At 42.3% G+C, this 22,998-nt stretch overlaps 1 protein-coding gene across 1 annotated transcript; it reads left to right on the forward strand.

The window, feature by feature from the left end:
• The first annotated feature begins 11,024 nt into the window (after positions 1-11,024).
• LOC145751266 (von Willebrand factor-like) lies at positions 11,025-21,764 on the forward strand. Its single transcript, XM_082567374.1, has 17 exons — positions 11,025-11,323; positions 11,408-12,230; positions 12,336-12,536; positions 12,759-12,927; positions 13,138-13,239; positions 13,441-13,545; positions 13,923-14,141; positions 14,466-14,689; positions 14,776-15,573; positions 15,939-16,133; positions 16,380-16,601; positions 16,928-17,370; positions 17,610-17,800; positions 18,106-18,333; positions 18,593-18,814; positions 19,281-19,436; positions 19,870-21,764. Exons 1-17 carry the CDS (start codon positions 11,028-11,030, stop codon positions 20,172-20,174), a joined length of 4,899 nt encoding a protein of 1,632 aa, XP_082423500.1. The 5' UTR covers positions 11,025-11,027; the 3' UTR covers positions 20,175-21,764.
• The last annotated feature ends 1,234 nt before the right edge of the window (positions 21,765-22,998 follow it).

The following is a 22,998-nucleotide window of genomic DNA, read 5'->3' on the forward strand; positions in this document are numbered from 1 at the left end:
TTGATGCCAAAAACGCTAACAAGGCAGCAGCTGGTGCATTAGCAGCTGGTCAAAACGACATGGCATTTATTGCTGACGGCGAAGACTCAGAAGGCGACTTCACAAAGACCGTCTTCCAAGGACCTGACATGATCATTGGAGCAGGTGCTTTCGGAGGAGCAGGTGCTGGTCGTCAATTCTATGGAGGTCCAGGAGGATACTTTGGTACTGGCAAGGGCATGGGATTAGCAGCAAGTGGACTTACGTTGAGTGGCGGTAAATTTGTTACCGAAACTTATGGAGGCGACGAGAGTTACGGAGACTTGTCCGCAGTCCTCGGTTCCGACAATGTTGCTGGAGCTGGTGCTTTGGCTGCTGGCGAACAAGACGCTGCTATCTACGCACCAGGAAGCAAGAAGGGCAAGGGAGGCAGCAAGACAATGTACGTGCCTGGTAGCATTCTGGCTGGTGCAGCCGCAGGTGCAAAGGCCGGTTCTGACTATGGCCATTACGAAGGATATCCCTACGGAAAGGGAGGCGCTATGGCGTACGGCGCAGGATCTTCAGACATTGTTGTCGGAGGTGGACTCTTTGAATCTATAACCGAAGATGGCGGTAAATATTCCGACGGAGTTGTGTTTGATGCCAAAAACGCTAACAAGGCAGCAGCTGGTGCATTAGCAGCTGGACAAAACGACATGGCATTTATTGCTGACGGCGAAGACTCAGAAGGCGACTTCACAAAGACCGTCTTCCAAGGACCTGACATGATCATTGGAGCAGGTGCTTTCGGAGGAGCAGGTGCTGGTCGTCAATTCTATGGAGGTCCAGGAGGATACTTTGGTACTGGCAAGGGCATGGGATTAGCAGCAAGTGGACTTACGTTGAGTGGCGGTAAATTTGTTACCGAAACTTATGGAGGCGACGAGAGTTACGGAGACTTGTCTGCAGTCCTCGGTTCCGACAATGTTGCTGGAGCTGGTGCTTTGGCTGCTGGCGAACAAGACGCTGCTATCTACGCACCAGGAAGCAAGAAGGGCAAGGGAGGCAGCAAGACAATGTACGTGCCTGGTAGCATTCTGGCTGGTGCAGCCGCAAGTGCAAAGGCCGGTTCTGACTATGGCCATTACGGAGGATATCCCTACGGAAAAGGAGGCGCTATGGCGTACGGCGCAGGATCTTCAGACATTGTTGTCGGAGGTGGACTCTTTGAATCTATAACCGAAGATGGCGGTAAATATTCCGACGGAGTTGTGTTTGATGCCAAAAACGCTAACAAGGCAGCAGCTGGTGCATTAGCAGCTGGTCAAAACGACATGGCATTTATTGCTGACGGCGAAGACTCAGAAGGCGACTTCACAAAGACCGTCTTCCAAGGACCTGACATGATCATTGGAGCAGGTGCTTTCGGAGGAGCAGGTGCTGGTCGTCAATTCTATGGAGGTCCAGGAGGATACTTTGGTACTGGCAAGGGCATGGGATTAGCAGCAAGTGGACTTACGTTGAGTGGCGGTAAATTTGTTACCGAAACTTATGGAGGCGACGAGAGTTACGGAGACTTGTCTGCAGTCCTCGGTTCCGACAATGTTGCTGGAGCTGGTGCTTTGGCTGCTGGCGAACAAGACGCTGCTATCTACGCACCAGGAAGCAAGAAGGGCAAGGGAGGCAGCAAGACAATGTACGTGCCTGGTAGCATTCTGGCTGGTGCAGCCGCAGGTGCAAAGGCCGGTTCTGACTATGGCCATTACGGAGGATATCCCTACGGAAAAGGAGGCGCTATGGCGTACGGCGCAGGATCTTCAGACATTGTTGTCGGAGGTGGACTCTTTGAATCTATAACCAAAGATGGCGGTAAATATTCCGACGGAGTTGTGTTTGATGCCAAAAACGCTAACAAGGCAGCAGCTGGTGCATTAGCAGCTGGTCAAAACGACATGGCATTTATTGCTGACGGCGAAGACTCAGAAGGCGACTTCACAAAGACCGTCTTCCAAGGACCTGACATGATCATTGGAGCAGGTGCTTTCGGAGGAGCAGGTGCTGGTCGTCAATTCTATGGAGGTCCAGGAGGATACTTTGGTACTGGCAAGGGCATGGGATTAGCAGCAAGTGGACTTACGTTGAGTGGCGGTAAATTTGTTACCGAAACTTATGGAGGCGACGAGAGTTACGGAGACTTGTCCGCAGTCCTCGGTTCCGACAATGTTGCTGGAGCTGGTGCTTTGGCTGCTGGCGAACAAGACGCTGCTATCTACGCACCAGGAAGCAAGAAGGGCAAGGGAGGCAGCAAGACAATGTACGTGCCTGGTAGCATTCTGGCTGGTGCAGCCGCAGGTGCAAAGGCCGGTTCTGACTATGGCCATTACGGAGGATATCCCTACGGAAAAGGAGGCGCTATGGCGTACGGCGCAGGATCTTCAGACATTGTTGTCGGAGGTGGACTCTTTGAATCTATAACCGAAGATGGCGGTAAATATTCCGACGGAGTTGTGTTTGATGCCAAAAACGCTAACAAGGCAGCAGCTGGTGCATTAGCAGCTGGTCAAAACGACATGGCATTTATTGCTGACGGCGAAGACTCAGAAAGCGACTTCACAAAGACCGTCTTCCAAGGACCTGACATGATCATTGGAGCAGGTGCTTTCGGAGGAGCAGGTGCTGGTCGTCAATTCTATGGAGGTCCAGGAGGATACTTTGGTACTGGCAAGGGCATGGGATTAGCAGCAAGTGGACTTACGTTGAGTGGCGGTAAATTTGTTACCGAAACTTATGGAGGCGAAGAGAGTTACGGAGACTTGTCCGCAGTCCTCGGTTCCGACAATGTTGCTGGAGCTGGTGCTTTGGCTGCTGGCGAACAAGACGCTGCTATCTACGCACCAGGAAGCAAGAAGGGCAAGGGAGGCAGCAAGACAATGTACGTGCCTGGTAGCATTCTGGCTGGTGCAGCCGCAGGTGCAAAGGCCGGTTCTGACTATGGCCATTACGGAGGATATCCCTACGGAAAAGGAGGCGCTATGGCGTACGGCGCAGGATCTTCAGACATTGTTGTCGGAGGTGGACTTTTTGAATCTATAACCGAAGATGGCGGTAAATATTCCGACGGAGTTGTGTTTGATGCCAAAAACGCTAACAAGGCAGCAGCTGGTGCATTAGCAGCTGGTCAAAACGACATGGCATTTATTGCTGACGGCGAAGACTCAGAAGGCGACTTCACAAAGACCGTCTTCCAAGGACCTGACATGATCATTGGAGCAGGTGCTTTCGGAGGAGCAGGTGCTGGTCGTCAATTCTATGGAGGTCCAGGAGGATACTTTGGTACTGGCAAGGGCATGGGATTAGCAGCAAGTGGACTTACGTTGAGTGGCGGTAAATTTGTTACCGAAACTTATGGAGGCGACGAGAGTTACGGAGACTTGTCCGCAGTCCTCGGTTCCGACAATGTTGCTGGAGCTGGTGCTTTGGCTGCTGGCGAACAAGACGCTGCTATCTACGCACCAGGAAGCAAGAAGGGCAAGGGAGGCAGCAAGACAATGTACGTGCCTGGTAGCATTCTGGCTGGTGCAGCCGCAGGTGCAAAGGCCGGTTCTGACTATGGCCATTACGAAGGATATCCCTACGGAAAGGGAGGCGCTATGGCGTACGGCGCAGGATCTTCAGACATTGTTGTCGGAGGTGGACTCTTTGAATCTATAACCGAAGATGGCGGTAAATATTCCGACGGAGTTGTGTTTGATGCCAAAAACGCTAACAAGGCAGCAGCTGGTGCATTAGCAGCTGGACAAAACGACATGGCATTTATTGCTGACGGCGAAGACTCAGAAGGCGACTTCACAAAGACCGTCTTCCAAGGACCTGACATGATCATTGGAGCAGGTGCTTTCGGAGGAGCAGGTGCTGGTCGTCAATTCTATGGAGGTCCAGGAGGATACTTTGGTACTGGCAAGGGCATGGGATTAGCAGCAAGTGGACTTACGTTGAGTGGCGGTAAATTTGTTACCGAAACTTATGGAGGCGACGAGAGTTACGGAGACTTGTCTGCAGTCCTCGGTTCCGACAATGTTGCTGGAGCTGGTGCTTTGGCTGCTGGCGAACAAGACGCTGCTATCTACGCACCAGGAAGCAAGAAGGGCAAGGGAGGCAGCAAGACAATGTACGTGCCTGGTAGCATTCTGGCTGGTGCAGCCGCAGGTGCAAAGGCCGGTTCTGACTATGGCCATTACGGAGGATATCCCTACGGAAAAGGAGGCGCTATGGCGTACGGCGCAGGATCTTCAGACATTGTTGTCGGAGGTGGACTCTTTGAATCTATAACCGAAGATGGCGGTAAATATTCCGACGGAGTTGTGTTTGATGCCAAAAACGCTAACAAGGCAGCAGCTGGTGCATTAGCAGCTGGTCAAAACGACATGGCATTTATTGCTGACGGCGAAGACTCAGAAGGCGACTTCACAAAGACCGTCTTCCAAGGACCTGACATGATCATTGGAGCAGGTGCTTTCGGAGGAGCAGGTGCTGGTCGTCAATTCTATGGAGGTCCAGGAGGATACTTTGGTACTGGCAAGGGCATGGGATTAGCAGCAAGTGGACTTACGTTGAGTGGCGGTAAATTTGTTACCGAAACTTATGGAGGCGACGAGAGTTACGGAGACTTGTCCGCAGTCCTCGGTTCCGACAATGTTGCTGGAGCTGGTGCTTTGGCTGCTGGCGAACAAGACGCTGCTATCTACGCACCAGGAAGCAAGAAGGGCAAGGGAGGCAGCAAGACAATGTACGTGCCTGGTAGCATTCTGGCTGGTGCAGCCGCAGGTGCAAAGGCCGGTTCTGACTATGGCTATTACGGAGGATATCCCTACGGAAAAGGAGGCGCTATGGCGTACGGCGCAGGATCTTCAGACATTGTTGTCGGAGGTGGACTCTTTGAATCTATAACCGAAGATGGCGGTAAATATTCCGACGGAGTTGTGTTTGATGCCAAAAACGCTAACAAGGCAGCAGCTGGTGCATTAGCAGCTGGTCAAAACGACATGGCATTTATTGCTGACGGCGAAGACTCAGAAGGCGACTTCACAAAGACCGTCTTCCAAGGACCTGACATGATCATTGGAGCAGGTGCTTTCGGAGGAGCAGGTGCTGGTCGTCAATTCTATGGAGGTCCAGGAGGATACTTTGGTACTGGCAAGGGCATGGGATTAGCAGCAAGTGGACTTACGTTGAGTGGCGGTAAATTTGTTACCGAAACTTATGGAGGCGACGAGAGTTACGGAGACTTGTCCGCAGTCCTCGGTTCCGACAATGTTGCTGGAGCTGGTGCTTTGGCTGCTGGCGAACAAGACGCTGCTATCTACGCACCAGGAAGCAAGAAGGGCAAGGGTGGCAGCAAGACAATGTACGTGCCTGGTAGCATTCTGGCTGGTGCAGCCGCAGGTGCAAAGGCCGGTTCTGACTATGGCTATTACGGAGGATATCCCTACGGAAAAGGAGGCGCTATGGCGTACGGCGCAGGATCTTCAGACATTGTTGTCGGAGGTGGACTCTTTGAATCTATAACCGAAGATGGCGGTAAATATTCCGACGGAGTTGTGTTTGATGCCAAAAACGCTAACAAGGCAGCAGCTGGTGCATTAGCAGCTGGTCAAAACGACATGGCATTTATTGCTGACGGCGAAGACTCAGAAGGCGACTTCGCAAAGACCGTCTTCCAAGGACCTGACATGATCATTGGAGCAGGTGCTTTCGGAGGAGCAGGTGCTGGTCGTCAATTCTATGGAGGTCCAGGAGGATACTTTGGTACTGGCAAGGGCATGGGATTAGCAGCAAGTGGACTTACGTTGAGTGGCGGTAAATTTGTTACCGAAACTTATGGAGGCGACGAGAGTTACGGAGACTTGTCCGCAGTCCTCGGTTCCGACAATGTTGCTGGAGCTGGTGCTTTGGCTGCTGGCGAACAAGACGCTGCTATCTACGCACCAGGAAGCAAGAAGGGCAAGGGAGGCAGCAAGACAATGTACGTGCCTGGTAGCATTCTGGCTGGTGCAGCCGCAGGTGCAAAGGCCGGTTCTGACTATGGCTATTACGGAGGATATCCCTACGGAAAGGGAGGCGCTATGGCGTACGGCGCAGGATCTTCAGACATTGTTGTCGGAGGTGGACTCTTTGAATCTATAACCGAAGATGGCGGTAAATATTCCGACGGAGTTGTGTTTGATGCCAAAAACGCTAACAAGGCAGCAGCTGGTGCATTAGCAGCTGGTCAAAACGACATGGCATTTATTGCTGACGGCGAAGACTCAGAAGGTGACTTCACAAAGACCGTCTTCCAAGGACCTGACATGATCATTGGAGCAGGTGCTTTCGGAGGAGCAGGTGCTGGTCGTCAATTCTATGGAGGTCCAGGAGGATACTTTGGTACTGGCAAGGGCATGGGATTAGCAGCAAGTGGACTTACGTTGAGTGGCGGTAAATTTGTTACCGAAACTTATGGAGGCGACGAGAGTTACGGAGACTTGTCCGCAGTCCTCGGTTCCGACAATGTTGCTGGAGCTGGTGCTTTGGCTGCTGGCGAACAAGACGCTGCTATCTACGCACCAGGAAGCAAGAAGGGCAAGGGAGGCAGCAAGACAATGTACGTGCCTGGTAGCATTCTGGCTGGTGCAGCCGCAGGTGCAAAGGCCGGTTCTGACTATGGCTATTACGGAGGATATCCCTACGAAAAAGGAGGCGCTATGGCGTACGGCGCAGGATCTTCAGACATTGTTGTCGGAGGTGGACTCTTTGAATCTATAACCGAAGATGGCGGTAAATATTCCGACGGAGTTGTGTTTGATGCCAAAAACGCTAACAAGGCAGCAGCTGGTGCATTAGCAGCTGGTCAAAACGACATGGCATTTATTGCTGACGGCGAAGACTCAGAAGGCGACTTCACAAAGACCGTCTTCCAAGGACCTGACATGATCATTGGAGCAGGTGCTTTCGGAGGAGCAGGTGCTGGTCGTCAATTCTATGGAGGTCCAGGAGGATACTTTGGTACTGGCAAGGGCATGGGATTAGCAGCAAGTGGACTTACGTTGAGTGGCGGTAAATTTGTTACCGAAACTTATGGAGGCGACGAGAGTTACGGAGACTTGTCCGCAGTCCTCGGTTCCGACAATGTTGCTGGAGCTGGTGCTTTGGCTGCTGGCGAACAAGACGCTGCTATCTACGCACCAGGAAGCAAGAAGGGCAAGGGAGGCAGCAAGACAATGTACGTGCCTGGTAGCATTCTGGCTGGTGCAGCCGCAGGTGCAAAGGCCGGTTCTGACTATGGCTATTACGAAGGATATCCCTACGGAAAAGGAGGCGCTATGGCGTACGGCGCAGGATCTTCAGACATTGTTGTCGGAGGTGGACTCTTTGAATCTATAACCGAAGATGGCGGTAAATATTCCGACGGAGTTGTGTTTGATGCCAAAAACGCTAACAAGGCAGCAGCTGGTGCATTAGCAGCTGGTCAAAACGACATGGCATTTATTGCTGACGGCGAAGACTCAGAAGGCGACTTCACAAAGACCGTCTTCCAAGGACCTGACATGATCATTGGAGCAGGTGCTTTCGGAGGAGCAGGTGCTGGTCGTCAATTCTATGGAGGTCCAGGAGGATACTTTGGTACTGGCAAGGGCATGGGATTAGCAGCAAGTGGACTTACGTTGAGTGGCGGTAAATTTGTTACCGAAACTTATGGAGGCGACGAGAGTTACGGAGACTTGTCCGCAGTCCTCGGTTCCGACAATGTTGCTGGAGCTGGTGCTTTGGCTGCTGGCGAACAAGACGCTGCTATCTACGCACCAGGAAGCAAGAAGGGCAAGGGAGGCAGCAAGACAATGTACGTGCCTGGTAGCATTCTGGCTGGTGCAGCCGCAGGTGCAAAGGTCGGTTCTGACTATGGCTATTACGGAGGATATCCCTACGGAAAGGGAGGCGCTATGGCGTACGGCGCAGGATCTTCAGACATTGTTGTCGGAGGTGGACTCTTTGAATCTATAACCGAAGATGGCGTTAAATATTCCGACGGAGTTGTGTTTGATGCCAAAAACGCTAACAAGGCAGCAGCTGGTGCATTAGCAGCTGGTCAAAACGACATGGCATTTATTGCTGACGGCGAAGACTCAGAAGGCGACTTCACAAAGACCGTCTTCCAAGGACCTGACATGATCATTGGAGCAGGTGCTTTCGGAGGAGCAGGTGCTGGTCGTCAATTCTATGGAGGTCCAGGAGGATACTTTGGTACTGGCAAGGGCATGGGATTAGCAGCAAGTGGACTTACGTTGAGTGGCGGTAAATTTGTTACCGAAACTTATGGAGGCGACGAGAGTTACGGAGACTTGTCCGCAGTCCTCGGTTCCGACAATGTTGCTGGAGCTGGTGCTTTGGCTGCTGGCGAACAAGACGCTGCTATCTACGCACCAGGAAGCAAGAAGGGCAAGGGAGGCAGCAAGACAATGTACGTGCCTGGTAGCATTCTGGCTGGTGCAGCCGCAGGTGCAAAGGCCGGTTCTGACTATGGCTATTACGGAGGATATCCCTACGGAAAAGGAGGCGCTATGGCGTACGGCGCAGGATCTTCAGACATTGTTGTCGGAGGTGGACTCTTTGAATCTATAACCGAAGATGGCGGTAAATATTCCGACGGAGTTGTGTTTGATGCCAAAAACGCTAACAAGGCAGCAGCTGGTGCATTAGCAGCTGGTCAAAACGACATGGCATTTATTGCTGACGGCGAAGACTCAGAAGGCGACTTCACAAAGACCGTCTTCCAAGGACCTGACATGATCATTGGAGCAGGTGCTTTCGGAGGAGCAGGTGCTGGTCGTCAATTCTATGGAGGTCCAGGAGGATACTTTGGTACTGGCAAGGGCATGGGATTAGCAGCAAGTGGACTTACGTTGAGTGGCGGTAAATTTGTTACCGAAACTTATGGAGGCGACGAGAGTTACGGAGACTTGTCCGCAGTCCTCGGTTCCGACAATGTTGCTGGAGCTGGTGCTTTGGCTGCTGGCGAACAAGACGCTGCTATCTACGCACCAGGAAGCAAGAAGGGCAAGGGAGGCAGCAAGACAATGTACGTGCCTGGTAGCATTCTGGCTGGTGCAGCCGCAGGTGCAAAGGCCGGTTCTGACTATGGCTATTACGGAGGATATCCCTACGGAAAAGGAGGCGCTATGGCGTACGGCGCAGGATCTTCAGACATTGTTGTCGGAGGTGGACTCTTTGAATCTATAACCGAAGATGGCGGTAAATATTCCGACGGAGTTGTGTTTGATGCCAAAAACGCTAACAAGGCAGCAGCTGGTGCATTAGCAGCTGGTCAAAACGACATGGCATTTATTGCTGACGGCGAAGACTCAGAAGGCGACTTCACAAAGACCGTCTTCCAAGGACCTGACATGATCATTGGAGCAGGTGCTTTCGGAGGAGCAGGTGCTGGTCGTCAATTCTATGGAGGTCCAGGAGGATACTTTGGTACTGGCAAGGGCATGGGATTAGCAGCAAGTGGACTTACGTTGAGTGGCGGTAAATTTGTTACCGAAACTTATGGAGGCGACGAGAGTTACGGAGACTTGTCCGCAGTCCTCGGTTCCGACAATGTTGCTGGAGCTGGTGCTTTGGCTGCTGGCGAACAAGACGCTGCTATCTACGCACCAGGAAGCAAGAAGGGCAAGGGAGGCAGCAAGACAATGTACGTGCCTGGTAGCATTCTGGCTGGTGCAGCCGCAGGTGCAAAGGCCGGTTCTGACTATGGCTATTACGGAGGATATCCCTACGGAAAAGGAGGCGCTATGGCGTACGGCGCAGGATCTTCAGACATTGTTGTCGGAGGTGGACTCTTTGAATCTATAACCGAAGATGGCGGTAAATATTCCGACGGAGTTGTGTTTGATGCCAAAAACGCTAACAAGGCAGCAGCTGGTGCATTAGCAGCTGGTCAAAACGACATGGCATTTATTGCTGACGGCGAAGACTCAGAAGGCGACTTCACAAAGACCGTCTTCCAAGGACCTGACATGATCATTGGAGCAGGTGCTTTCGGAGGAGCAGGTGCTGGTCGTCAATTCTATGGAGGTCCAGGAGGATACTTTGGTACTGGCAAGGGCATGGGATTAGCAGCAAGTGGACTTACGTTGAGTGGCGGTAAATTTGTTACCGAAACTTATGGAGGCGACGAGAGTTACGGAGACTTGTCCGCAGTCCTCGGTTCCGACAATGTTGCTGGAGCTGGTGCTTTGGCTGCTGGCGAACAAGACGCTGCTATCTACGCACCAGGAAGCAAGAAGGGCAAGGGAGGCAGCAAGACAATGTACGTGCCTGGTAGCATTCTGGCTGGTGCAGCCGCAGGTGCAAAGGCCGGTTCTGACTATGGCTATTACGGAGGATATCCCTACGGAAAAGGAGGCGCTATGGCGTACGGCGCAGGATCTTCAGACATTGTTGTCGGAGGTGGACTCTTTGAATCTATAACCGAAGATGGCGGTAAATATTCCGACGGAATTGTGTTTGATGCCAAAAACGCTAACAAGGCAGCAGCTGGTGCATTAGCAGCTGGTCAAAACGACATGGCATTTATTGCTGACGGCGAAGACTCAGAAGGCGACTTCACAAAGACCGTCTTCCAAGGACCTGACATGATCATTGGAGCAGGTGCTTTCGGAGGAGCAGGTGCTGGTCGTCAATTCTATGGAGGTCCAGGAGGATACTTTGGTACTGGCAAGGGCATGGGATTAGCAGCAAGTGGACTTACGTTGAGTGGCGGTAAATTTGTTACCGAAACTTATGGAGGCGACGAGAGTTACGGAGACTTGTCCGCAGTCCTCGGTTCCGACAATGTTGCTGGAGCTGGTGCTTTGGCTGCTGGCGAACAAGACGCTGCTATCTACGCACCAGGAAGCAAGAAGGGCAAGGGAGGCAGCAAGACAATGTACGTGCCTGGTAGCATTCTGGCTGGTGCAGCCGCAGGTGCAAAGGCCGGTTCTGACTATGGCTATTACGGAGGATATCCCTACGGAAAAGGAGGCGCTATGGCGTACGGCGCAGGATCTTCAGACATTGTTGTCGGAGGTGGACTCTTTGAATCTATAACCGAAGATGGCGGTAAATATTCCGACGGAATTGTGTTTGATGCCAAAAACGCTAACAAGGCAGCAGCTGGTGCAATTGCGTCAGTTGGTGAACAAGGTAGAGCTCTTATTAATACTGTTTCTAATTCTCCTTCTTGTATCGATGAAAGCGGGCTTGATCGTTGTTATGGTGAAACGTGGTATGAATTTGGTAATCCTTGCTCACTCTGCTCTTGTCATGATTTAAGTGATATAAGGTAATTCTTCTTTTTATTTATGTCATGTGTTTACCTATTTATACGAGTTGGTTTAGAATTTTATTATCTGTTTATTGTTTTTAGATGTTCATCTAAAGAATGTGATCCTGTTCCAGTTGCGTCAGAAGGCACTAAAGTAATCTCTGAAAGAACTGATGACTGCTGTTTCTCATACAGATTGGTCCAAGATGATTGTAAGGTTAGCTTGTGTCCATCTGCGCCTGTTTGTGATTATTTTGAAGATGTTCAATACTTTGCTGATTCAATAAATTCTTGCTGTGGTACTTTCGAGTGCGCTTGCAATCCAATGAAATGTGTGAATGTTGGACCAAATGATTGTCCTTCAGGTTTAAAATTATCTATAGTTAATAAAAATGCCTGCTGCTCGGTGACGAAGTGCGTTGCTTCCGACTTGTTTGGTTCATCTTCAAGCGGTAACCTTTTTATTGGATCTGGATTGTTGTTTTCTTCTGCGCATGACTCTTCTGTTAATAAAGATACTTTGGCTGTTGATTCTTCCTCTAAATTAGGCGCTGTAGCTGCATCTGGTGTGTCAAGTGGTTTACAAAATAATCTTGTCCAATCAAATAAAGATCTTGGTTCAATCACGACAACAAGTTTCACCGCCGGCGACCTTCTTTTAGGATCTACAGCTAAAGCTGGTAGTAAACTAGCTAACTTGGCATCCGATTACAATACCTATGCCACAGGTCGATATAATTCTCTTGCTGAATCTTATGCGGTTGCCGCTGCATCTGCGCAAACCCATGTAATTGAAGGATCCTGCAACGGTGTTACAGATTCGTCTGCCTGCCCATTCACGTGTCCTGAAGGACAGCTTTGCGATGGGTTGTCTTGCGTGTATCCTAAGGATTGTCCATGTTTTAGCAACTCGATACGTCGAGCGGTATGTTACTTTTTTATTCGTATATATTTAACACAAATTCTGTTAAAAAAACTTAATTAGAATGTTACAAAATTGACCATGTCATTACATAAACTTTTTATTCAGACTGGTGCGGTTTGGAAGGAGAATAATGGATGCGAAAATTGCATCTGTATGGATGGTGAGGCAAAATGTGTTAAAGAAATATGTGACGTCACTTTTTGCCCAGCCGGAGAAAAACTTGAACTTGTTGATCCATTTGATTGCTGTCCTGTCTGTGTTCCCGATAAGTCAAGTTGTACAGATACAGCTGGAATCGTACATTCAGTAAGTGTTGATAATTTACAATAGTAGGTGACCATGTTTACATCTAATCCTTGTGTGGAACCATGTGTATTAGTTAAATTACTAAGTAAGCCATAAATTATAAATAAATTAGTCAGTTTTTTTATTAATATTATGATATTTACTGTATTGTATTGTTAGGGTCATTTCCTTATGTAATGATTGTACACACAGAATTGCATTTTACTTATTTACTTTGTATAGCTTGGAGATTGCTGGAAAAATGTGTTGAACAACTGTGAAACTTGTTCCTGTACCGTTGATGGAGCAGTATGCGAGGCTGTATATTGCCCGGAAATCCCAGATCCAGTATGTGAGGATGGCCATATTGTTATGTCGAAGATAGAAGAATGTTGTCCTGTTAAAGAATGCGGTAAGGATAAATATAAAGTTTTACCAAACATTCGAATTTTGACATGTAAAATTACATAAAAAGTTTTACTTTATTAAAATGTTAACTTTTTGTTTTAAAATAAAACAAGGTTTAGAAAAAAAATTTATTTGGTTATTTCTTATAACTTTTCCGTAAATCACAGCTATTATAATTGCAAAAAACTTTAACGAAATTTTTATTATTATTTAGCTTGTGATACGTCCATGTGCGCTACTGTTATTCCAGATTGTAGTGAATATCACATTGCTGTTATAACTAATCCATCCGAATGTTGTCCTACTTATGAATGCGGTAAAATACCTTTAGTTTGTTATGCTTAAAAAGATATTCTGTTTCAGTTATACCATTACTACTAAGTTAAATGTAATACGAATATTTTCAGAATACCTGCATTTTTTATTTTAAATATAAACAAAGAGTGTTTAAATTATATTTTTTAAATATTACTTCGTAAAATGCTACAACAATATTTTTTAACTTGTTTTGTTTTAGTTTGCCGACCTGAAAATTGTCCACCACAAGTGTTATGTTCTTATGGAGAACGTCGTGAGAGAATTAGCGACGATTCAGATTGCTGCAGCGTGTATACATGCAAGCGTGAGTTCCTTATTTAACCTACAACAATTTGTTACGTTGTTATTTGTAAAAAAAATGAAATTTTGATGCAATGTCTTATACTACTTAATACTTTAATACTTACCACAACCTATAAGTGCTATTATTTTAGCTACCACATTTTTTTTACATATGTTATGTTTTAGTAAAAGAACTTGTCCTTATATTAAATTTCTTAGTGCTGCTTAATATTTGTAATACTTAAAAAGAATACTAAATACTTCAATATTTAATTACTTTGCATTTACCTATTCAACCTTAAGGGCTATTATTTTAGCTACAACAATTTTGCTACATTAGTTACGTTTTTATGTCTTAAAATAACCTGTCTCAATACTTGATGTTTTAATGATATTTAGGAATGGGTTGTGTTGACACAACTGGTACGTTCCATGACATTGAAACAACTTGGGAGATGGACGGAGACGCTTGTCAACAATGCAAGTGTATAAGCGACCAAAATACAATCTGCAGCGCCAGACAATGCCCAGATCTTGTTAAACCTATTTGCATGGGCGGTGTTGAACCATCTCTTGTTGCAGATATCAGTGGATGTTGCTCATATTACGTTTGTGACTGTAAGTAGTGAAAAATTACAATTTTTGTTTAGTCTTAGTTGGAACAAGTGTTGGTAAAATAGGGTTGACGGAACCTCGATGAAAATTAAATTCTTATCGTAAACAATTTCTTGATTTTTTGTACAAGTTACATTGTCATTTATTTGTTAGTTGATTGACTCTTACAGCAAGAGTAAGAGCGTTAAATTCAAGTATACACCGCAACTTTATACTAGCAGTTTGAGACAAAATTGCGATTCTAAGTTGTGAGGACTTCGATATAATATTTTAAAAGGTGTAAGCTTTAAAGACTTCAATTCTTATATGTTATGAATTGTTGTTTAGTTACTTGTCGCGGATACGCTGGAAGCAGTCGAATTCACACATTTGACGGATACAGTTATGCCCGATCTTGTCCATGTGCTCACGTGCTTGCCCGAGACTCGTTCGGTCTGGACTTTGAGGTCTCAGTTGAACGTGGATACTGCAATAGCGCCATCTGTACAAAGGCACTGGTTGTCAAAGATATTGCTATGGGAGAAAACATTGTAATCTCTAAAGAACAAGAGGTTTGCAATTGTGAAAGTAATTAGTTGTGACCAACATGCTTGACTATGTTATGTATAAACTTAATAAATTTTCGTTTTAAATTTAGATGAGTTTGGATTCACTTTCAAGCTTCACAATTGAATACATTGGTCTTTCAACTGTGGTCACTATTAAATCCAGTGGAGTCAAGGTTGTATTTGACCACGTGTCCGATACTTGGGAAATTATTATTGGAAGCAAATTTGCCGGCAACACTGAAGGTCTGTGTGGATTGGCTGATGGTGATATTGGCAACGATCTCTGGGTTGGAAGTTACGCAGTTGCATCTGTTTCTGTGGAAGCCTGTGCTAGTGTTGATCAAGTTGCTGAGTTCTTTAACCATTGGTTGGCAGATGCTTCAGCATTAGCGTCAACCTGTTCAACCGCACTTGCAAGTGCATCAGGACTAAATAATGGAGATGCTCTACCAACTTGCTTACAAGACGCTCAACCAGAAACAGGACTTATTGCTGGCGGTAGTACCGCATTAGTATACACTTTCTGCTCTACGTTGTTTAGCAGTGACCAATTCTCACCATTATCTGGATTAGTCGATTGTGCTGAATACATTGACACCTGTGTAAGAGCAACTGCTGGTTTACCGTTAATTCAAATCGGCGAACCAATCTCTTCAGACTGGCCTGGTTGTTCCGTCTTTGCTGCATACGCCAAGGCAGGATCACGAGCTGGTAAATGTATTAACTGGAGAACGGAGAACTTCTGCCCATACCTTACTTGTTCTGTAATGGGAGCTGTGTACGAGCCTTGCGGTCCTAATGTTGTAAGAACGTGCGACAATTATAAGACTTATGATGGTATCCAAGTCTCAACTATAGAGGAAGGATGCTTCTGTTCATCTGGAAAGGTGATTTAAAATTTATTTGCATAATTTTAGAAATAATTTTAATAGCAGCTTGGTGTAGTGGTTAAAACACTTGGCTTCATGACATGAGGTTCTGGGTTCGAAATCCATTGGGGTTATGCTGTAGCGCCCTTTAGTAAGGTGCTATAAACGGTATGAACTCTGAGTCAATTCTTAATCAGCAGTGTAATTTTCGGGCAATTATAATCTATAATATCTTTAACTGCCAAAGGCAACTCAAGACAGGGTTTAGGGTCAGTAATGTTACTCTATGTTTAGGTTATGAAGTAAACTTTTCCACATCTAAGATTAATGAATGTAACAAAAAAGTAAGATAAAATTGATAACATTGTGCTGTTACTTGTCAGGTACTTCTCGATGGAGAATGTGTCGAATCTTGCGAGTGTCCAGTTTGTAATGATGAGACCCAGAATGGAAGGAAATCTGGTGAACAATGGTATTACTCAGGAGAACCTTGCATTATTGCAACATGTCACCCCGACTCTACTGTGTTACAATCACAAATTACTTGCCCACCAGCACCAGTGTGCGGACCTACTGAGGTAAATACAAAGCACTTTATTTAAGTTAGATTAATTAAATGCAAATGTAAGTATAAATTTTTACAAAAACTTGTCCATTCGTAAGTTATTTCAAACAAACTATATTAATCCTTAAAACTTAATTTTATTTAAAAATCACGTACATCTTTTTACATAAGATTTTTAAAAGGTTTTACTGGGTTTAATAAAATTTAAACTGGTTTTGCTGATTCTATGTTATTATAAACCTTACTTTATCTATATTAGAACTTGGCAAGCATTGATGACGATTCCGTTTGCTGTCCTGCATACATCTGTCTACCGCAAAACCATCAATCTAAATGTGCAGGTCTACGATGCCCACCTATCATTCGACCACGATGTGCGATCGGTGAAGAATGGAAGACTCAAACTTCAGGACCCAGGGGATGTTGTCTGTCTTATACTTGCCAATGTAATCCTGATATTTGCCCAAGTACTCCAGTACCAGTAAGTTTTAAAATATTAATAAATAATTTATTAACTCAAACCAAGTATTCTTAGCATTTTTCGTAGGTTCTGTAATAGTTAGTTATATTTTGTAATAGATAAAATATTAAAATAGATAAAATATTGCGCATAAAATATTGTAATAGATAAAATATTGCACAGATAAAATATTAAACTTTTAATTATTTTGTTTCTGTAGTATGGGCCTGTATTATTACAACTTAACTATAAATAAAAGAAATAAAGCAACCTATATTAAACCTATAGATTATCTTTAATGTAACATTTCTTAAGAACTTGTATTTTAAATGTTAATTAATGTTTAGCTCTGTGAGGAAGGCGAAGAATTAGAGGTTGTTGGCGCGGACGAATGTTGCCCAACTGCAACTTGTGTTTGCAAGACCGAAACCTGTCCAGCTACTCCACCATGTTTGGAAGAAGGCCACGTACTGGTTGTTGTCGAAGAAGGACGATGTTGTCCAACTTACCAATGCTCTTGTGAGCGTGATAGTTGCCCACCAGTTGCCATGCCAATGTGCACTGGAGGCGCTGTCCCAGTTGTTGCCAATCCTGGCGAATGTTGCCCAGCGTACGAATGCCAATGCGACGCAAGTCAATGTCAACCATGTGTTTCTGAATGTGCTTATGGTTATAATCGTGTGCTTACTAGCGAAGTTGGTGCTTGTTGTGAGACTTATGAATGCCAATGTGATGAGAGTCAATGTCCAGCTACGAAAACTGTTGCCTGTCCAGCATTGGAAGGTTACCGGTAAGTTTGCTTTAAATTCTAATGTATTAGTAAGAGGATTTTATTTTTTTGATTTATAACTCTGATTATTGTTTAAATTGGCTAGTAACAGTCATTTTAAACAAACAGATGGTAATATAAAATACTTATATATCTTAGACCAATTTTACTGTCTAAAAAACATCTTTTATTTGACTCTATTAGACATGCTGGTCTTATGAAAGTATTATGATATTAAAACTGACGTATTTGTATTGCAGAGTTGTTACTACTGGTAAAGAAAGCAGAGCTATCGACTTGCCAGAATGTTGCGAAAGTGAGGTGGAACAATTGTGTATCTGTGACGTAGCAAGCTGCTCTCCTGATACAACTGTCTGCGAGTCTTTCGAAAGAAAATACCAGACCAATGTTGGCGATTGTTGCCCTACGTATGCCTGTGAATGTGACTATGGTAAATACAATTTATTTCAATTTAATTAACTATTGAAAGTAAAATTAACTAGAAAAGATCAAGTGTTGTCATCTCTTTCTTTAGTTATATGTATTACAATTCTTAAAAGCACTTTACAAATATAATCTTTTTAATTACAAATATATGCGAATAAATTTAAGTGTGGTTAAAAAACTTATATGGTAAAACTACTTACCCAACTGGCGTAAATGCTTAATTTTTTTTTTTATTTAAATGAATTACTATTTCTTTAATCTAACTAACGTAACAGTTTACAGGAGCCTAATTTTAATGTTTTAATTAAGGTCAATGTGATCGTGGGGATACCTGTTGTCCATCTAAACAACATCTTGCAGAGAAGGTGATCAATAGTTGTTGTACAACAACTGTTTGTGAATGTGATGCTTGTGAAGTTCCACAACCTTGCAAGGAAGGATGGTTGGCCTCTGACGTCAATGATGTTTGTGGTTGTGTTGTCAGGGAGTGTGTGCCACCTAGCGAATGTTATTACGCTGGAGAAATCCATGAACCTGGTAAATATTTAATAAATTGTAAATGTTAGGTTATAAGCAAATATAATGTTTAAAAGTGCGGTATTTACAACAGTACGGAATCATTTACCAAACAAAAATGTGGTTCTGTTTAATTTATAGCCCAATTTAATGCTTTATTAATGCCTTAAAGCATTTTTTTATCTCAAAATAAGCACAACTTTACCAACATTTAGCTAAATTTTTATAACAAAACCAGCATCATGTTTATAGAGGTAATTTTTGTGATTTGTGTTATTAGGTCTTACCTGGATGGAGGATATTTGCACGGAATGCTCTTGTTCATTTGAAACCAACGCAGTCGGTGAATACGAGACGACATGTACTGCCATCAAGTGTGGAACATGTAGTGAGGGTTATGTTTACGCTCCAGTTGCTGGCCAATGTTGTGGTGATTGTGTTCCAACAATGTGTCATTACGAGAGCAAACAATACGCACCAGGACAAACTTGGGTCGCTTCAGGTATTTGTTTTAATTTAAAAATAAATAAATAATTGCTTATACTTACTTGGTTTGAAGAAATACAATTTTTTTAATTTTAACAACAAAATTTAAAAAACGATTTAATTAAATAATTGTTTTTTTTACTGTATAAATATCTGTATTTTGTGAAGTTTTATTTTTTGGTAAAATAGCTTACTCGGTTTGCAAAAATTCAAAAGTTCTAATTTTAAAAACAAAGTTTAACAAAAATTTTTCCATTAAAAACGGGTACTTTTTACTATATCAGGGTACTCCATAAACACTTTTTTTTTAAAAAAAGGGTACTTTATAAACACAACGTTAAAAAAGGGTACTTTATAAACACAACTTAACATAACTTTCGCTTATTTGAGACATTCATAATTTTTTTAATATTTATAGAATGTACTTTTTTTTATTACTTTAACTAATATTTAAAATAACACATCATTATTTTCTATCACAGACGATATGTGTACAACTTGTGAATGTATGATTGATCCAATCACCAACGAGGTTTACAGTCAATGTAACGCTCCAGCTTGTCTACCACTCGATCCACTCTGTGAACCACAAGATATTATGACAACTGAAGATGGATGTTGTACATACTGCAAGACCAGTAAGTTTTATTTAAATTTTAATATGCAAATATTCTAGTTATTATTGCGACAAAATATTCAACATCGATATTGCATCCTAACTTGTATATAAATAAATGTGTTTAAATGTAATGCTGTTGTTTTAATGTCATTACTGCTTGAATTTGAAATATGGTTTGAGATTGCATTTGTGGTATAACTAAAGTTGGTTAAAATATGTTGTTGTAATGGCAATTGTCGTGCAATGTGAAGGTTAACAAACTGTCTGTAATAAAAATTATAAATCACATTTTAACAACAACTTGTTTAACTTATTTTAATAAGAAATTTAAAAGCTCAACTTAAAAATAAAACTGGCATCTCCATGTTATAGATAAAGTTTGGTAAAATCTGGTATTAAAGTGGCAGTTTTCCTGTAATACAAATTTTTACCAATAATTACGTTAAAACTAGGAATAGTGCCAGAGAACAAGTGCAGACCTGTCTCAGACTTCTTTGAAAAGATTGAACACGACGGTTGCTGGTCACAGGAGAAACTCAACGTCACTATGTGCGAGGGTCAATGTACTTCTGCATCTGTGTTCTCTACTGAAGTAGGAAGCTTCCAGAAGCAATGTTCATGTTGTAGCACGATAACGACAGAGAAGAAATCGGTTGATCTGCACTGTCCAGATGGATCTACAAAGGTTTATGTATATGAGGTTGCCACTGAATGTGCATGCCATGCGACTGCCTGTGGTTCTGAACCTCTGATTTAATCTGATTGATTTTAAAAGGACTTTTATGTTGACGGACCACGGAACTGCCCTGTGAATTACAATAAGGATGCATAACTACCATTGTTACTAGTATTTTCATTTTTTTAATAATTTATTTTAATATTATTTAAAATTAATTTTTTTAGTATTTTTTTAATTTTTTTTTGCTAATATTTTCTTATTTTAACTTATATAAAATGTCATATAATAACATCAATTTTTTGATGTTTTTTTATTTTTTGTTTCACCCTTATTTTTTTACTTTAATTTATATAAAAACTGTTATTAAATATAAGTTCACTGTTTTTACCTTTATTAAGTGCAATGGTATGTGTATGATTTCTCGTTGTATTTTCACAACCCAAATTTTTTATTTTTCTATTTCTTTTCCGCGTCGAATTGTTTAGTTGCTAGTTTTTCTGTGTTTTTATTTTTATTTCTTTTGCTTATAAGCTATTAGTTTTGTTAAATGCGGGCGTCTGAGTCAACTTTCTGTTCAAGTTTTTTCCCGGCGTCGTGATCATTTCAAAACCACTCTTCCCAGAAAACATCAAAGAACGAAATATATGAAAAAATAAGTTGGAAAACGTCTTGAAATGAAGACTTTAACTCCTGACGAATGAGGACACCAATTTAATTATTGCAAGAATATCTGCAATGAAATCTGCACACAGAAAAGTGGTTTGTTTGGCGGAACCACGGTACAGAAAATACCAAGAAATTAAGAAGAATGAAAAAGAGATATCACGGTCGGATTCCAGGAAACATTATAACTTGATCAAAGTGAGAGATGACCCTTGTAGCTATCGATATGATCCTACATGCTCGCGTACTCAGATGCCCAGCGAAGATCGGGTTGTTTTTATGTTTGATTACTTTTTTGAATCAACTTCACTACGTTATAAGTTAACAAAATCGGTTTTATTCAAAGTTGGGGTTGTACATATTGGTAGCGCTTACTGACTGTGCTTCTCTTAGTTGTAAAACTTGATTTGTTAACTTATTAATGTAGTTTGGTTGTTTTTTAAATTAATTAATGTTTCTTAAAAATTTTACACGTTTTCTTTGCCTTAGATTAGAGTTCTTCAATTGGGTGTAAATAGTGCAATACTTTTTCTTTTTCTAGAATTTGTTTAAAACTTATCGTCATGTTAACAGGGAAATATGTGCGATCTGTTTTAGCTTTTTCCTACATTTAGATTCTTTTCTTCTTTGCTTTAAATTCCGTCGTAATTTGTTACAAGCTCGTACAAGGGGAGTATTGGCTTGTTTCGAATACACATTTAGTTATGCTGTCGCACAAGAAGTACCTAAATGAATGTTGTAATTGTAACTTCATAAAAATGTCGTCAGAAATATCTCTTCAAATGTTTAATATTTTATTTTTAACAATTTTTTTTTACAAAATGGTGCATTTTACTTTTACATGTAATGTTATAACCAATCTTTAATCACTGTACTTTTAGTTTTTTGGTTTTATTTAAAGTTAAAAAAATTGTAGTTTTAAGTTTGCTTGGTGTATGTATCACTTTTCTATATTTTCTGTAAAACTTAAGCTTTTTAGTCGACCGGAAATAAACTGCATCTCAAAACCAATATAACTTGTTTTAATATATAAGTAAATTATTACTTAACACTTAGTAATAATGTGTTAAACTCAATAAAAAAACAGATGTTTGTAAAAATTAATTTCGGAAAATACTCAGAAAATGTTTGCCACTTGAAGCAGAAATGAGCTGGAAATTAATCTTAGGCGTTTGCGTAGATTTCGTTTTACGAAATTTGCTTTAAATGTTATCAGGTTTTTCTCGTGTGCTTGTGTTTGCTTTGTACACTCGTAAATGTAAGTTTATGATATGGAGCTACTAAATTTGATCGTTTTACTGAAAACTGGAATATATTATTTTAAAAGGTCAGGCGTTGTTAAGCTAAAATTTGAAATTTTATATATCGTATATTCATTAAAGTTTGTCAGTTTGTTGTAGGTTAAAAAGTAACTTAATTGAAAAAAACCTTTGCTAAATAGGGTAAAAATAGAACTGTGTTTACTTATGATTAGTTGAACCGTTAAGTTTAATATTAAACAGCCAAATTAACCATAATACAAATATGCTAACAGCTAGCTACTCGTTTGCAGACACATTCAGACATTTAGACAATAACATGACATTCTGACATAACAAAAGAACAATAAGCAGAAAGTCAGGCTCAAGAAATAGTATACGCATTGTTTGCTTTGCTTGTTTGTATTTTGCATTTAACAAAAGCTCAATTTATTGGTTTAGTTCGTTTAAAATGTATATATGCATAATGAATACAATTATTATAAAGGATTTGCAAGCTAGTATTACTTTGTATTTGTATAACAAATATGTTGCCTTGTTGTTTAAAGGCATAACTGTCAATTTGTCTGTGTGAATTACATTATTAATCATTAAAGTTTTATTATAGTGTAGGTGAAGTCACATTACTTTATTTAAAAGCTTTTTTTTTTAAGTTGTAACTGTCAAAAAAACATTAATTAATTACCATGTATATATGTTATAATTAATTACTATGTACCTTATATATTTTATTATTGGCTACTAATATATATATGCTTTTTAATAACAACATGCCGGTAGTGTATTAAAAATAGAAAAAATTTCTTTGGTATTTTTTATGTGTCAGTTTAGTTTGCAGGATGTTTGCACATTATTAAAAACAAGCAAAAAATCGATTCGTGTCATGAGTTGTAACCACATATAGTATGAAGTCGATATTACTGGGTATTACTATCATAGGAAGCAATGATGTCATTTCCTGCTTCATTTGTTTTAATTGT

This window comes from Corella eumyota, chromosome 4 (assembly GCF_963082875.1).
Source record: "Corella eumyota chromosome 4, kaCorEumy4.1, whole genome shotgun sequence".
NCBI classification, from domain to species: Eukaryota; Metazoa; Chordata; class Ascidiacea; order Phlebobranchia; family Corellidae; genus Corella; species Corella eumyota.